The sequence below is a fragment of the Salmo salar genome, chromosome ssa06 (assembly GCF_905237065.1).
Source record: "Salmo salar chromosome ssa06, Ssal_v3.1, whole genome shotgun sequence".
Classification (NCBI taxonomy): Eukaryota; Metazoa; Chordata; class Actinopteri; order Salmoniformes; family Salmonidae; genus Salmo; species Salmo salar.
The window spans coordinates 70,188,156-70,205,929 of NC_059447.1; the positions used below are offsets into that span (position 1 = coordinate 70,188,156).

The following is a 17,774-nucleotide window of genomic DNA, read 5'->3' on the forward strand; positions in this document are numbered from 1 at the left end:
ACTGTGACTGTATGAGAGACCGACTGCAGGAACACACCGGCTTCCAGGTAGCTAGTGTGTGTGTGTGTGTGTGTGTGTGTGTGTGTGTGTGTGTGTGTGTGTGTGTGTGTGTGTGTGTGTGTGTGTGTGTGTGTGTGTGTGTGTGTGTGTGTGTGTGTGTGTGTGTGTGTGTGTGTGTGTGTGTGTGTGTGTGTGTGTGTGTGTGTGTGTGTGTGCGTGTGTGTGTGTGCGTGTGTGCGTGCAATATAAAGGTCTGCATGTCTACCATTCGTCATTGTCATCATTGCTAACCTTTGACCTCCATCTCTCCTGTCTCCTCTCCACCAGACGGAGCTAAGGCTGCTGTTCACAGCTCTCAGTGAGAGTAAACACCAGCTGCTGCAGAGGATGGCTGGAGCCATAGACAGGCCTGCACCCAAACAGATGGAGGTACAGTGATAGTAATAGACACATGCGCGCACAGACACACACACACACACACGCACACCCATTTAACACAGTCCTTTTTCATGAACAGACATTATCCGAGGTGGAGGATGGTCTGAGGGAGTTTGAGCAGAGAGTAGCAGAGCTCAGGAGCAGAGCGGAGGGACGACAGCCTGACCAGATCTCCAACCAGGAGCTTCTCAAACTTCAGGTAACAACACAACTCTGTCTCCTAATAACACTGTCATATAACCTGTGTTCAATATATACTGTGTAATACATTCTGTATGATTAAAACAGTCAGGTGATGAATTGTCAAAGGTTAACAGGGGGGAAGGTACTGGTTGTGCAGGGGTGGTGAGGCGGTGCTGTGAATATGGGGGGTTTTGTTAACAAGGGGGGTGGCCCCTCATATCAACCCTAACTACTGTCTGATATCTGACCCAGGATGTGTAGTGTATGTTTGATGCACTGTATTATCTGTAACCGATGTCTATAGGATGCCTACGAGGAGCTGGTGTTGATGGTAGGCTCCAGGCGTAGCAGTTTGAACCACAGCCTGTCTCTGAAGGCCCAGTACGAGAGTGCCCTGCATGACCTCACCGACCTGGTCGACACCGCACAGGACAAGATGGCCGCCGACCAGAAGATGACCGTGGGCTCTGTCATAGAAGTGCAGATACTCCTGGACAAGCACAAGGTCGGGCCTTCAAAAAGAGAGTTTGGTGATATTACACGTTAAGCTAACGATAAATGTCCACACTCAAACATTATTTGGTGGGCTGTCACATTGTCATGTCAGGGTCCTAAACATAGTAATAACCTCATGGTGTTCTTTAGTGTTGCTTATTTTTAAGGTCACAATGCGTTTTTCCACTCTCAATTCATGACATTTGTCCTACCACATCTTCTCTTTCTCTCTCACCCTCCCACCCCCTCCTCTCCCCAGGAGTTTTTCCAGGGTTTGGAGTGTCATATGATCCTGACCCAGACATTCTACAGTAAGGTGAGCGGCCTGGTGGTCCAGAGGGAGAGCCAGGTCCTGGAGGAGACCCTGGCCCTAGCCAACAACGTCCTCAAACAGGCCCACCGTAGAGGGGTCGAGCTGGAAGGAATACTGGAGGTAAGAGTGGGATGGTCTCTTACTTAGGGAAGCAAGAGGGGAATGGTTACTTGCTACTGAAGGAGGGATTGGGTAATTGGGTTGGTGGACTGGTTCGATGCTTTTTTTGTGGATGGATGTGGATGGATGGAAGAAGGAATGGAGTGAGAGAGAGAGAGAGAGAGAGAGAGAGAGAGAGAGAGAGAGAGAGAGAGAGAGAGAGAGAGAGAGAGAGAGAGAGAGAGAGAGAGAGAGAGAGAGAGAGAGAGAGAGAGAGAGAGAGAGAGAGAGAGAGAGAGAGAGAGAGAGAGAGAGAGAGAGAGAGAGAGAGACTGATTTGTTTAATAATTCCACCTCTAGGTCAGTCACAGTAGATGACAACAATAAATTAACAGACCGACAAATTGATGAAATGATGAATGGCAAAGTGATTGGATGAACAGTATAATATTAACCCTTTCCCCTCCCTTCTCTCTCTCTCTCTCTCTCTCTCTCTCTCTCTCTGTGCTGTCTGTCTGTCTGTTGTCTGTCTGTTGTCTGTCTGTTGTCTGTCCCAGTCGTGGAGCATGCTGGTGGAGGACTACCAGGCTCTGTACAGGCAGCTGGAGGCAGTAGAGTGTAGTATCCCTACGGTGGGCCTGGTGGAGGAGACAGAGGAGAGACTCAGTGACAGGATCACTCTCTACCAGGTACACAGCACACACCTCTCATCATACACACCTACTGATTGACCTGGCACAAGACCGATTATTTTAACATGTTCCCTTGTTGCAATGGAAATCAATAAAAACGTAACTGAATTCAATGTATCTCCCCCATGGATACACATACAGGTGTCCCCCGGGTATACATGTTTGTGTTCTCCTTGCACGTGGTATTGAAACACCTTGGTATTGGGTACTGTGACTTACAGGTCATTGTTTTCTGATCCATACCTCTCACCTCTCCTCCTTCCCGTCTATAGCGTCTGAAGACCAGCCTGACAGAGCACCAGCCCCAGCTCTACCAGGTGATGGAAGAGGGGAAGAGGCTGCTGCTGTCTGTGTGTTGCTCAGACCTGGAGAACCAACTCACCCAGCTAGGGGAACACTGGCTCTGCTCCACCACCAAGGTCAACAAGGAGCTGCACCGCTTCGACTCCACCCTCAAACACTGGAGCAGGTCAGAGGAGAGGGGAGGGGGAGAGGGGAGGTGGGAGAGAAGAGGGAAGAGGAGGAGAGGGGAGGGGGTGGGGGAGAGGAGGAGAGTGGGTTTGGTTTAAAGTTATTGCGGGGTATTAGCCTGAATAGATATTGTATATCATAGAAGTAGTCATTGTGTTGTGTTTCTACGCTGTATATGCTATTGCTAATTTTAACCATGTATGCCAACGGTGGAAGATACACTACAGTATGGGTCCAGACTAGCTAAGTACGTTTTTAAAATTGAATCCCAGAACTAAACATGAAACACTAATCCCAGAACTAAACACGAAACACTAATCCCAGAACTATACATGAAACACTAATCCCAGAACTAAACACGAAACACTAATCCCAGAACTAAACATGAAACACTAATCCCAGAACTAAACATGAAACACTAATCCCAGAACTAAACACGAAACACTAATCCCCGAACTAAACACTAAACACTAATCCCAGAACTAAACACGAAACACTAATCCCAGAACTATACATGAAACACTAATCCTAGAACTAAACATGAAACACTAATCCCAGAACTAAACACGAAACACTAATCCCAGAACTATACATGAAACACTAATCCCAGAACTATACATGAAACACTAATCCCAGAACTAAACACGAAACACTAATCCCAGAACTAAACACGAAACACTAATCCCCGAACTAAACACTAAACACTAATCCCAGAACTAAACACGAAACACTAATCCCAGAACTATACATGAAACACTAATCCTAGAACTAAACATGAAACACTAATCCCAGAACTAAACACTAAACACTAATCCCAGAACTAAACACGAAACACTAATCCCAGAACTAAACACGAAACACTAATCCCAGAACTAAACACGAAACACTAATCCCAGAACTAAACACTAAACACTAATCCCAGAACTAAACACTAAACACTAATCCCAGAACTATACATGAAACACTAATCCCAGAACTAAACACGAAACACTAATCCCAGAACTAAACACGAAACACTAATCCCAGAACTAAACACGAAACACTAATCCCAGAACTAAACACTAAACACTAATCCCAGAACTATACATGAAACACTAATCCCAGAACTATACATGAAACACTAATCCCAGAACTATACACGAAACACTAATCCCAGAACTAAACACTAAACACTAATCCCAGAACTAAACACGAAACACTAATCCCAGAACTAAACACGAAACACTAATCCCAGAACTATACATGAAACACTAATCCCAGAACTAAACATGAAACACTAATCCCCGAACTAAACATGAAACACTAATCCTAGAACTAAACATGAAACACTAATCCCAGAACTAAACATGAAACACTAATCCCAGAACTAAACATGAAACACTAATCCTAGAACTAAACATTTGCTGCTGTTATATCATGTGACCTTACAGGTACCAGAGTGAGTCAGCAGAGTTGAGTCAGTGGTTGCGGTCAGCTCTGGACCGTCTGGAGTTCTGGACCACACAGTCTGTGACCGTACCTCAGGAGCTGGAGACGGTCAGAGACCACCTGTATGCCTTCCTGGTGAGTGAGACTGAGAGACCTCAAGTTACACCAGATAGATAGGCCTACACATATCCCAGAGAAATGTATTTATACATGCATGCTGTAGATAGAACAAGCTTTTTCTTGGTCACGTCAGCTGGCCAAGAAAACCTCTGGGTCCTATGTGCAGTCGTGTTCTTTACACCAACATGTGCAATGATCTAACAAAAGGAATGAAAGCTCATCTCCCCCTCTCTCTCTCTTTCTCTCCCCCTGTAGGAGTTCTCTAAGGAGGTGGATGCGAAGTCATCTCTGCGCTCCTCAGTGCTGAGTACAGGCAACCAGCTGCTGCGGCTGAAGAGGGTGGACACGGCTGGTCTGAGATCAGCTCTGGCCCAGGTGGACACCCAGTGGGCTGAGCTGTTCACACGCATCCCAGTGGTACAGGAAAAACTACACCAGGTATGGGATCAGTCTAAAGTTTGTTAACTTGCTACCATTGTTTAGCTTAATATGTAGAGTAACACATTTTGTAACTAATTCATAAGTTAGGAATGTTATAACTAAAGAAATGCCTCCTGCTGTGGTGTCTGTGGTGTCTGTGGTGTCTGTGGTGTCTGTGGTGTCAGTCCACTGAGAACTGGGAAATGGAGAGATGCAGCTTGTAACATGTGTTTGTGCCTGCAGCTGCAGATGGAGAAGCTGGCGTCGCGTCACGCCATCACAGAGCTGATGAGCTGGATGTCTCTCATGGAGAACGTGATAGCGGAGGACCAGCAGAGGATCATGGGAGCAGTGGGGTCAGAGGTTGTTCAGGACTACCTACAGAAGTACAAGGTAAGATAGTGTAGTAGAGGTACTCCTCTCAGAGACATTGCTAAAACAAAATCAGAGCATCATTGTAATGATTTATATGAGTGTTGTGACAATTTATCTCTCTCTCTCACCCTTTTTCTGTCTCTGCTGTCCCACTCTCTCCCGTTACTCAATGTATCCTGTCTCTATACTTTCCCACATCTACCCACTCTCTCTCCCTTCCATCTCTCTCTTGCTCCCTCTTATCTCTCTCTCCCATCTTTCTCTCTCCCTCCCATCTCTCGCTCTCTCTCCCCCACCCTCTATCTCCCTCCCATCTCTTTCTCTTTCTCTCACCTCCCCTCTCCCATTCCCCTGTCTGTCTCTCCAGGGGTTCAGTATAGACCTGACATGTAAACAGCTGACGGTGGACTTCGTCAACCAGTCGGTGCTCCAGATCAGTAGTCAAGATGTGGAGGGGAAGCGCAGCGACAAGACCGACTTCGCCGAGCGCCTGGGAGCCATGAATCGCCGCTGGCAGATACTGCAAGGCCTCATCATTGAGAAGGTAGCTACCGCCCCCCCCCCCCCATTGGCCTGGAGGAATGATGTTTCTGAAAGCCCCCCCCACACCTTTTGGATAGATGTCATCAGTAACTGTTTGATAGCCAGAACAACAAGATTTAGGTGAAAGACAAGTCAACGATCTACACGCTGATCTCTCAAGTTCATGCTTTGCCTTTCAGACATTGATGGCAGTTGTTGTTCTTGTTGTGTGACATGTTGCTGTGTGTGTACCCCAGATCCAGCTGTTGGAAGGCCTGTTGGAGGGCTGGATGGAGCATGAGAATGGTGTTCAGGCCCTGAAGACCTGGCTGACCCTGCAAGAAGACAAACTGAAGAAGAGACACAGGATAGATGACGTAGCATCGGTGCAGAATGCACTCAAAGACTGTCAGGTAGGGACATGGATACAGCATTAACACCATTCACAATTTCCCATTACACCTACAAGCAAATATTCTCTTCACAGTAAGTTTTCTAACCTCAGATCAGTTCTAATTCATCTATCATATTTGTTTTCTTATGTTGTTTATCTTTCTATTCCCTCTCATTCTCTTGCTCAGGAGTTGGAAGAGTTAGTGAAGGAGAAAGAGAAGGATTTAGAGAAAGCTGAAGAGAGAGGGAGCAGACTCATCCAGGAAAAGAGGGGGCAGGCCTGCTCTGTTGTTATGGAGACCCTTAAAGGGTTGAACCAGTCCTGGACCAACCTGGACAATATGGTGGGTTTATAGACAATTCTGCAGACTGATACCATGACACTCACACAATTCATCTGACAGATTTTGTTTACATTTTAGGAACAGTTTCACCACCTAGAGTACCATATCCAAATCTAACCTCAATTCAGACAGAAAACACCAGTATTTGTTTAACCATTTATTAGAAAGTCAATTACAATACTTTAGGTCTTGGCGGTAGACTCTGCAGCTTCGGGGTAGCTCACTGCCATAGCAATGCTGAAATCATTAACATAACAACAAACTACAGGCAGTGAGCGTGGTATAGCTTTACCAATCCACCCTATTGGAAAAGAGACAGGTGGAGGCTGGCGTGGTGGTGGGCTAGCAGAAAACAGACAATGCATAGCGAATTTACAGCATGTTACAGCAACAGCATGAAACACCAGAGCATAGTTGCTATCAGCTGATGCAAACACTCAGGTTTCCTGTCTGAACTGGCTTCACTTTATTATAATCCCAATTTAACCCCCATGGCTTTCAGAGAATTCCCTGACAATAGTAAAAAAAACGAACTGTGGAACATAATGTCCTCTCTCCGCGGCCCTCCAGATTGGTCAGATGAAGGTGAGCCTGCGGTCAGTGCTGGAGCAGTGGACTCTGTACCGCCGTGCTGCTGAGGAGATCAACGGTTACCTGATGGAGGGGAGGTACTCCGTGTCCCGGCTACACCTGCTCACAGGCTCCCTGGAGGCTGTACAGCAACAGGTGGAAAGCCTGGAGGTAAGACAACCGAAACACAACTAAAATACAACCAAAATACAATCAAAACACAACTAAAATACAACCAAAACACAACTAAAATACAACCTCAACATTACCCTGAGGTTGGAATAACATGGGAAACATTTTGAATAACAAAATCGAAGAAAAAATACTATGCAGAATGAAGGCAAGATTGTCATAGGAAGGCAAGAGGTCAAGATTGAAGTTAAATTTAGATTGTTGAATTGTCATGTAATAGCATTACAACATTTAGCCTGATTTGTTTGTAGAGAGTGAACAGATTCTCTGTGTTTTATCTTTGTCATTGACCCGGCGCTATGTACGTGTTCAGAACCTGCAGGAGGAGTTAGACAAGCAGGAGAGCAGTCTGAGGAAGTTTGGCTCTGTCACACATCAGCTGCTGACAGAGTGCCACCCGTCTGTGGCAGAAACACTGGACGGAGCCCTCCGGGACGTCAACATCAGGTGGGCATTGAAGAAGGGCTGCAGGGTAATGGGGATTTGGATCCCCATTAGCTGTTACAGTTGCAACAGCTAATCTTCCTGGGGCCCACTGTGAGCTAGGAGTCTGGAATGTTATCACTCAGTATACACAGTAACGGTTGGCTTATCTTAGAACAGTATGTGACACTTGATGCAAGTGCAACACTATTTTCGGTTCGGTGTCACAACTGCTCCCAGTTCAGATCCTAACTTATTATCTTCCTCTGTCTCAGGTGGAACGGTCTGCTGGAGCAGATCTCAGAACAGCTGAGGAGCAGCAAGGCTCTGCTGGGTCTGTGGCAGCGCTACACAGAGCTGTATGACCAGTGTGTCTCTGCTGTACACAGACAGGAGGAGAGGGCCGACAGGCTGCTCAAGAGTGCCACCGACAGAGACGTCACGGAAGAGGAAAGCAACGCATGGATTAGAGACTGCAGCGTAAGCAATGAATGCACCTAAATGACATACACTGAGTGTACAAAACATTAGGAACACCTGCTCTTTCCGTGACATAGACTGACCAGGTGAATCCAGGTGAAAGTCATGATCCCTTATTGATGTCACTTGTTAAATCCACTTCAGTCAGTGTAGATGAAGGGGAGGAGACAGGTTAAAGAAGGATTTTTAAGCGTTGAGACAATTGAAACATGGATTTTGTATTTTGGTCATTCAGAGGGTGAATCGGCAAGATAAAATTAGAGACGATCTGCCACACAGCAGTTTTCCTTAGATATACATTTCCTTTCTGAAAGCCTAGCTTTTAGTGAAGAATGCAGCCTTGCTCTCATGTGAATAAGCATAGAAACTGCCTGTCAGCGTGTTTCAAAGAAGTACCGAAGGCCCTAGCCCTTCGGTAGGTGGCCAAATTACACCCAGTGTGTGTGTCTGAATACAGACCCAGCGCACCATGACAAAAGACCTTTCAGACTGTTAGGCCAAAGTGCCGCACAGACCTAACAGGGTGAGGGAGGCTGGCAGGGCTGGTGATACACAGTACAGTAGAGCCAAAACGGTTTATTTTCTGTGTTTAAATTATAGAAACTCCACAGTGAAGATGTAGAAAAGGGTTTCAGTTGCCAAGCATGGAGGACAGTAATAGTAACTTCTCTTTCAGAGGAGAAAAGCCCTCTATCGTTTAGTGATGCTATTCAGTTTTGCCTTCTGACCTTACTCTTACAGAACCAAGTTCACAGTATTTCGTCCTCCAATTCCAATCCTCATAGCTGTGTTGTTGTTGTTGTTGTGTAGGAGTTGCTGGGTGCCCAGGCAACAGTACAACAGTCTCTACTACAGCTCCAGCAGCTGGGGCAACAGCTGAAGACTCAGGTTGATGCCTCTTCCATGGCAGCCCTCCAATCAGACTGCCTGTCACTCACACATCGCCTAGCAACGCTGGAGCATGCCCTTCACAGGCAGCAGGAAGTACTGCAGGTGGGTCGTCTGTGCTACAGCGTCACAAGCACACAGTAGAGCAGTGTCCACATGTCCAAACACCCTTAATGTACACTATATACAGTACATTCATACTTTTGTACCCCCTCTATTTCTCCCTCTCTAGTGTGGAGCTGAGGACTGTGAGCGTTTTAAAGAGCAGTTGGACTCTCTGACCTGTCAGGCTGAGGAGGCTGAAGAGGTTCTGAGGGAGTCCGACCCAGTCGGAACACCGGACCTCACTGTCATACAGGAGCGCATGGAAAAACTCAAGGTAAACATGTCTGACAACTGAGCTGAACCTCTGTTGAATCCTTAATAACACTATTGCTTCTTCAATTGCTTCTATATTGCCTCTATTGCACTATAAATTCAGAACATCTCTTAAATCCCTTCCTCCCTCTCCAGAGCCAGATGTGTAAGTTGAGCAGCCATTCTCCTGATCTAGAGCGTGTGAATGAGCTGGCCTACAGACTTCCCCTGAACGACAGTGAGATCAAACGCCTCCAGAGCCTCAACAGAGCCTGGACCTCCCACTCCGCACACCTGACTGAGAGATTCAGGTTGCTTCATTAACGTCTTCACATACAGAACAATAGTTACACATGCGTTGCACTTATCAAGCCATTCCTATCTCATTGTGTGTTACTCTAATTTACTAACGATAGGATGTAGGTTGAAAAACAAGAACTCCATGTTGCATGTTCATTATGTTGTTATTGTTCCACAGGATGGATAAAGGTGTTACAATCTGTTGTGTGACTCTGTGCTATCTCGTGTCTCCCTCCTCAGTAAGCTGCAGGCGGTGTTGCTGCAGCAGCAGAGCTTCCTGCAGAAGTGTGAGGACTGGATGGACTTCCTGTCCCAGACGGAACAAAAGCTGGCCGCTGAGACCTCTGGGAACTACCACAGCCTGCTGGAGCAGCAGAGAGACCATGAGGTGAGGATAGGAGGAGGGAGGGAGGTGAGAGGAGTGGGGGGGGGGGTGTCAGGGGAGGGATGGAGGTTAGGGGCAGGGGGGCATGGGCTTGTAAGCTGTTTCTCTGTACCTGTATGTTGATCTCTGTAAATGTTTCTGTATAGTTGTTCCAGGCAGAAATGTTCAGCAGGCAGCAGATTCTCTACTCCATCATCAGTGATGGCCATCGCCTGCTGGACCAGGGACAGGTGGACGACAGGTAAGGAACACACACACACACAAACACACACACACACACACACACACACACACACACACACACACACACACACACACACACACACACACACACACACACACACACATAATGGTTTATTTGGGGTAAATCTCTCTCTCTTTCCTGCAGGGATGACTTCAGCCTGAAACTGGCTCTGCTGGGTAACCAATGGCAGGGTGTTGTGAGGCGGGCCCAACAAAGGAGAGGGATAATTGACAGCCTGGTCCGCCAATGGCAGCGCTACAGGGAGATGTCGGAGAAGCTGCGGCGATGGATACAGGAAGTGTCTCGCGACCCGGAAGTGCATCAACAGGGAGAGGCGGTGGCCTTACAGCAGGCCAGGACCATGTTGGACCAGATACAGGTGGGTGGAATAGACATACTTGTCCTCTATGTGATATATTGTGACCTGTAGCTGGCAAAAAGCTTCAATAAAAGTTATAAACATTTCAGTGTTCACACAATGTTTTTGTATTGCTGAGGTTTAACAATGTAGTCAGTGTAATAACACATAGACTGGACAATAAATATACATTCCATATAACTTCATTATATATTTCCCACAATAAAGACTGACAGTAAACCCAAACCTTCTCCCCCTAGTTAAGGGAGCGTGTGCTCCAGAGGCAGCAGGGTGGTTACATTCTGGCGGTGGAGGCGGGGCGGAGCCTGCTCCTGTCAGCTGACGCCAGGGCGGAGTCAGCCCTGCAGACGGAGCTGATGGACATGCAGGAGTGCTGGAGACATGCCAACGTCCGATTGGACGAACAGAAGAGAGAGCTGCTAAGCTTGCTCAAGGTCTGTCATTCCACAACCAACACACAACCAAACCACAACCACCACACAACCAAACCATAAGCACCACACAACCAACACACAACCAAACCACAACCAACACACAACTCAACCACAACCCAACCACTACCAACCCACAGCCAACACTCAACCAACCCACAATCAACACACATCCTACATTCAACCAACACACAACCAACCCACAACAAACACACAACCAACCCACAACCAGCACACAACCAACATACCTAGTTATTATGACCATTGAATTGTTAGAACAGGTTTTTGATGTCCCAATACCTTGGCATCGGGTCTATGAACTGACATATAAAACAACAATTGATACATCAATCCGTTCGCTTCAATTTAAGCTATTATATAAAATACTTGATACAAAAACAATGCTCAATATATGGGGCATTGAACAGTCAGCCTTGAGCAGCCTGCCACAACAAATTTGGTTTTATTTCTGGTACTGTCCATCGGTGGCTCGATTTTGGAGTTAGTTCCAGAAATGGTTGTTAAGTCATAATATCGGGGTTCAGATGGACCTGCAAACTGTATTGTTAGGGGATCTGAAAAATCACGATCAGTCAATGGGAAATATCATTATACTCTTGGGTAAAGTATTTATTTTTAGAGCAATATTGGTAGAAATTTTGGAGGGATGAATTGCAAAAGTAAATAGCAAAATGGCATTATACTGGGAAGGATTGGTTCATCTGTGGGCATCAGAGGGTTGGAATAAAATGAATGGTGGATTGGGTGCTGTGGGTGAAAATCCAGCACTTGAAGAAAGAGGAAATTAGGATTCAAATATATATATGATCTTTTTTAGCAGGGAGCCACCATTGAGACCAGTGTCTCTTTTTTAAGGGAGCCCTGCATATACAATTTCATAGAACAAAAAAATTGTATACACTATAAAACAAGTAAAATACAGCACGACACAAATTGCACAGACAAACATAAATATGTACAAAACACTAAACACAATCAACTAAAACAAACTCGTTCTTCATTATAACATTCCTCTGTCCACTCTCTAAACCAAAGGAGTCTCCAGAGTTAACCAACCCTGTTTGATAACTTGTAATTATAAATCTTAATATCGAAGTTAGGTAAGTCGGAAATTTGTGGAGCAGGGCATTGTAAACAAAGAGTGTAATGATGTGACATACGTGACTTCAAAGGGGACAAGACAACCTTTTGGTAAAGAATACAGTGATGAGTAATAAAACTATTTTCTGTGATAAAACGAAAGGCTCCATGAAAATCAGCATCCAGGGGTTTAAGAGTAGAGGCAGCTGCACTTTGATAAATAGTATCACCGTAATCAAGAAAAGGTAGAAAGGTTGACTGCACAATATTCTTCCTGCTGACTAGAGAGAGACAGGATTTGTTTGTAAAAAAAAGCCCACTTTAAATATTAATTTCTTAACAAGCTCATTCGTATGTTTTTTAAACAATAAATTATTGTCAATCTAAATACCAAGGTATTTGTATGCAGAGACTTGTTTGATTATAGAACCATCTGATGAGTGAAGATGTAATTCATCTGAGACAATCTTACAAGAACTTGAAAACAACATGTATTTCGTTTTGCCCATATTAAGCACAAGTTATGCTTCCTGCACAGCTGCAAAATGGGACTGTATTCTTGTCACAGCCAGGTCAGTAGTCAGGTCAGTAGTCAGGGTAATGGGACTGTAGCCTTGTCACAGCCAGGTCAGTAATCAGGTCAGTAGTCAGGGTAATGGGACTGTAGCCTTGTCACAGCCAGGTCAGTAGTCGGGGTAATGGGACTGTAGCCTTGTCACAGCCAGGTCAGTAGTCAGGGTAATGGGACTGTGGCCTTGTCACAGCCAGGTCAGTAGTCGGGGTAATGGGACTGTAGCCTTGTCACAGCCAGGTCAGTAGTCGGGGTAATGGGACTGTAGCCTTGTCACAGCCAGGTGAGTAGTCAGGGTAATGGGACTGTAGCCTTGTCACAGCCAGGTCAGTAATCAGGTCAGTAGTCAGGGTAATGGGACTGTAGCCTTGTCACAGCCAGGTCAGTAGTCGGGGTAATGGGACTGTAGCCTTGTCACAGCCAGGTCAGTAGTCGGGGTAATGGGACTGTATTCTTGTCACAGCCAGGTCAGTAGTCAGGTCAGTAGTCAGGGTAATGGGACTGTAGCCTTGTCACAGCCAGGTGAGTAGTCAGGGTAATGGGACTGTAGCCTTGTCACAGCCAGGTCAGTAGTCAGGGTAATGGGACTGTAGCCTTGTCACAGCCAGGTCAGTAGTCAGGGTAATGGGACTGTATTCTTGTCACAGCCAGGTCAGTAGTCAGGTCAGTAGTCAGGGTAATGGGACTGTAGCCTTGTCACAGCCAGGTCAGTAGTCAGGGTAATGGGACTGTGGCCTTGTCACAGCCAGGTCAGTAGTCAGGGTAATGGGACTGTAGCCTTGTCACAGCCAGGTCAGTAGTCGGGGTAATGGGACTGTAGCCTTGTCACAGCCAGGTCAGTAGTCAGGGTAATGGGACTGTAGCCTTGTCACAGCCAGGTCAGTAGTCGGGGTAATGGGACTGTAGCCTTGTCATAGCCAGGTCAGTAGTCGGGGTAATGGGACCGTAGCCTTGTCACAGCCAGGTCAGTAGTCGGGGTAATGGGACTGTAGCCTTGTCACAGCCAGGTCAGTAGTCGGGGTAATGGGACCGTAGCCTTGTCACAGCCAGGTCAGTAGTCGGGGTAATGGGACTGTAGCCTTGTCACAGCCAGGTCAGTAGTCGGGGTAATGGGACTGTAGCCTTGTCACAGCCAGGTCAGTAGTCAGGGTAATGGGACTGTAGCCTTGTCATAGCCAGGTCAGTAGTCGGGGTAATGGGACTGTAGCCTTGTCACAGCCAGGTCAGTAGTCGGGGTAATGGGACTGTAGCCTTGTCACAGCCAGGTCAGTAGTCGGGGTAATGGGACTGTAGCCTTGTCACAGCCAGGTCAGTAGTCGGGGTAATGGGACTGTAGCCTTGTCACAGCCAGGTCAGTAGTCGGGGTAATGGGACTGTAGCCTTGTCACAGCCAGGTCAGTAGTCCGGGTAAGGGCTACCAAATAATATAATCTGCATGTACAATGAACTGAAATATAAATGGAACATGTCAAGTGTTGGTCCAATGTTTCATGAGCTGAGTTTTAATGACTCCAACCAAGTCTATGTAAACTTCCGACTTCAACTGTATTATGGCCTAATTAATTTATTTCAATTGACTGATTTCCTTTTTTGAACTGTAACTCAGTAAAGTCTTTGAAATTGTTGCATGTTGCGTTTATATTTTTGTTCAGTGTAGATAAAATATAAAACTGCTATATAAATAGAAATAGTGATAAGAACTGGTCCTGGAATCGACCCCTGCAGAACACCTTTATGTACTTCAAGAAATTCTTACTTAACCCCATCAATCCCTATGACCTGAGTTTCTACACTTAGATAATCATGAAACCAAGAGCAGTTGTCAGAGCCCAGGCCAATCGAGGACAACTTGTTCAATAAAATAGCATGATCAACCGTATCAAACGCTTTTGACAGGTCCACAAACAAGGCAGCACAATTCATTTTAACGCCTAAAGCATTGACTATATAATTAACAACTAATGTGGTTTCTGTGATAATGCAATGCCCTAGCCTAAACCCAGATTGATTTGTATTCAAAATACAGTACCATGCTCAGATAAAAAAGAGCAAATTTGCTTATATGAGCGAAATAGCTCTAAGTAGCAATAGAAGTATAGTTGTCCATTAGTTTACTCCAATTAAGATTAAAAAAAACTAAGGGGGATTAGAATTGATTCAAAAATGTATAGAACCTACAATCTATCTGCAATATTAAAGCTGATCTACCCCCCTGGCAAAAAAAAACACACAACCCAACAACAACTAACACTCAACCAACACAAACCACCAAACCACAACCAAAATACAACAAACCACAACCAAAATACAACAAACCACAACCAACACAAAACCAACACACAACTAACCCACAGCCAACACTCAACCTACACTCAACCAAGAACCAACACTCAACTAACACACAACCAACACGTAACCAAACTGCCTGCATGGGACATTGTTGTTTATTCAGTTGGGTGTAATGTTTAGACAGCCCTCTGTCACCTTCCAGATTGTGCTTTGATTGCCTATTTTACATGATCAAGAATCAAGTCTGTTCTACACAACACATTTCTATATTTGAGTGTTCCGTGACTAAGCTTTCCAAGTGCTTGCCATGTACCCAGACTGAAACCATATGCTGTACAGTAGATTCCTTGCCAGGCATGATTGGGTTGTTGTCACCAGTCCGGGTGCTAGTCTCCTTCAGCAGGAGCCAGCACCATTTTTTATTTCTCTCCATTGCCAGTGTGATGACAGAGTGTCTATTTTTGGATCACCTAGTTTGAACCAGAGCTTACGTTTTACCTGATATGCTCTTGCATGGATCTCTATTGCTGCATCACATTGGGATGCAATGTATTTATGATATTGCTACATTGCATTGGTATGCATGTTAGTTCAACCTCTCTAATTTGATCAGAATATGAATTAGCATCATATGCTAAGCTAGCAGCTCATCCTGTATGCAGCCAGCAGTATAAAGGTCATATGAAAGAGGGCCTGGGGGTCTGCAGTACATACAGTATGAAGCCAAATGAGGAGCAGTGCTGGTTTAAAATGCAGGACAGTGAAACCAAATGATCACATCTATTATGCATGCTGTCCAGAGTGCAGCCTAACCACTGCCAGGAATAGAAGAAGGAACAACAGACAGATAGTGAGTGAGTGTCAGCAGTGTAAAAGTATGTGCATGAGCACACACGCGCGCACGCACGCACGCACACACACACACACACACACACACACACACACACACACACACACACACACACACACACACACACACACACACACACACACACACACACACACACACACACACACACACACACAGACAGGCTCCAGGCAGTGTGCAGTCACTCAGACATAATCAGAGATGAAGCCATGGAAAGAAGCAGATTTTATGGGCTGAAAGAGCAGTCTTTTTTAAAGAGGGCTGTGTATGTGACGCAGTTTATAGGCTTTAGTAAAGGAAGATGGCTATATTCTCCCTCCTCCTCCCCTCGAGTGAGGACTCGATCCTGAGACAGCTAGCCACTGGTACTCTAGGTACTCTGCTCCGGCTATTCTATTTTGGAGAATTGTGGTTCTTCTTCAAGTATTACTTTTGCGTCCGGCTCTAAGTATTGTTTTATCTCTGACCATGGCCATTAATTCAACCTCTGTTCTTTTAATGATGTTGGTTCTCTGGCTTATGTAATTCTACCATCTCACTCTAGCCTTGGATATTGCTAGTCAGTGCCTGTAGCTGTATTGTTACACTGCTCAGTAGTCTGTTAACTATGTTGATAGATGGTTGTGTATTCTACGTCTCTCTCTCTCTCTCTCTCTCTCTCTCTCTCTCTCTCTCTCTCTCTCTCTCTCTCTCTCTCTCTCTCTCTCTCTCTCTCGCCATCACTGCTGCTACTGCAGGGAGAATGTTTTGCTACTCCTGCGCTATTGAATCTAGGCAGATCCGCAGTAACAGCAGCAACACCGGCAAGTGGTGACAGAGAGAGAGAGAGAGAGAGCGAGAGAGAGAGAGAGAGAGCGAGAGAGAGAGCGAGAGAGAGAGAGAGAGCGAGAGAGAGCGAGAGAGAGAGAGAGAGAGAGAGAGTGTGTTGACATTGAGAGCGTATGTGGCATCAGAGCTACTGGAAGGTGCCGTGCTCGATCTCTAAAGAGTGTGTATTTGTGTGTGTGTAGGACTGGGGCCGCTGTGAGAAGGGTATAGCTGCGTCTTTGGAGAAGCTGAGGGCCTTTAAGAGGAAGCTGTCCCTGCCTCTACCAGACAACCATGAGGAGCTGCACTCTGAGCAAGTCCGCTGCAAGGTGAGAGACACACACACACACACACACACACACACACACACACACACACACACACACACACACACACACACACACACACACACACACACACACACACACACACACACACACACACACACACACACACACACACACACACACACACACACACAGACTCCTGGATTTGTCCAGAGGGCTCCATCCGTCTTTCTAATCTCGACTCAGTGACACGTATTCCTCAGATTCCACATTACAACATTGTGTCTGCTGTGTATCACTGGCTTGGTGTTGTTATGTTGGGGATCCCTGTGTAACTAGCTCTTTGTTTTCACAATGTAGTAATAAGCAAATGTAAAATGCAGGACCGATTTGGACTGCATGTTGTATTTCATGTTCCCTGCTTCATGACCATCTCTGATCTGTGCAGACACACCATGATCACACTCTGTTGGCTGTGTGCACTGTACTCACACAGTGACACTCTGTTGGCTGTGTGCACTGTACTCACACAGTGACACTCTGTTGGCTGTGTGCACTGTACTCACACAGTGACACTCTGTTGGCTGTGTGCACTGTACTCACACAGTGACACTCTGTTGGCTGTGTGCACTGTACTCACACAGTGACACTCTGTTGGCTGTGTGCACTGTACTCACACAGTGACACTCTGTTGGCTGTGTGCACTGTACTCACACAGTGACACTCTGTTGGCTGTGTGCACTGTACTCACACAGTGACGCTCTGTTGGCTGTGTGCACTGTACTCACACAGTGACACTCTGTTGGCTGTGTGCACTGTACTCACACAGTGACACTCTGTTGGCTGTGTGCACTGTACTCACACAGTGACACTCTGTTGGCTGTGTGCACTGTACTCACACAGTGACAC

The 17,774-nt window shown here is 46.0% G+C and overlaps 1 protein-coding gene across 1 annotated transcript in view; it reads left to right on the plus strand.

Annotated features, from left to right (window-relative positions):
- syne1a (spectrin repeat containing, nuclear envelope 1a) overlaps window positions 1–17,774 on the plus strand; it is a 138,702-nt gene that overhangs the window by 90,182 nt on the left and 30,746 nt on the right. Inside the window, exons 75-98 of the mRNA XM_045720948.1 lie at window positions 1–47; window positions 328–429; window positions 518–637; window positions 926–1,126; window positions 1,376–1,549; window positions 2,086–2,217; window positions 2,493–2,689; window positions 4,122–4,254; window positions 4,495–4,677; window positions 4,903–5,052; window positions 5,402–5,578; window positions 5,814–5,969; window positions 6,138–6,293; window positions 6,864–7,034; window positions 7,369–7,502; window positions 7,754–7,958; window positions 8,769–8,951; window positions 9,079–9,225; window positions 9,360–9,514; window positions 9,744–9,891; window positions 10,035–10,129; window positions 10,277–10,511; window positions 10,751–10,945; window positions 16,782–16,907. The exon at window positions 1–47 is cut by the window's left edge and continues 187 nt beyond it. Of these exons, the coding sequence (XP_045576904.1) occupies window positions 1–47; window positions 328–429; window positions 518–637; window positions 926–1,126; window positions 1,376–1,549; window positions 2,086–2,217; window positions 2,493–2,689; window positions 4,122–4,254; window positions 4,495–4,677; window positions 4,903–5,052; window positions 5,402–5,578; window positions 5,814–5,969; window positions 6,138–6,293; window positions 6,864–7,034; window positions 7,369–7,502; window positions 7,754–7,958; window positions 8,769–8,951; window positions 9,079–9,225; window positions 9,360–9,514; window positions 9,744–9,891; window positions 10,035–10,129; window positions 10,277–10,511; window positions 10,751–10,945; window positions 16,782–16,907 (3,722 nt within the window). The remainder of the gene's footprint in view (window positions 48–327; window positions 430–517; window positions 638–925; window positions 1,127–1,375; window positions 1,550–2,085; window positions 2,218–2,492; window positions 2,690–4,121; window positions 4,255–4,494; window positions 4,678–4,902; window positions 5,053–5,401; window positions 5,579–5,813; window positions 5,970–6,137; window positions 6,294–6,863; window positions 7,035–7,368; window positions 7,503–7,753; window positions 7,959–8,768; window positions 8,952–9,078; window positions 9,226–9,359; window positions 9,515–9,743; window positions 9,892–10,034; window positions 10,130–10,276; window positions 10,512–10,750; window positions 10,946–16,781; window positions 16,908–17,774) is intronic.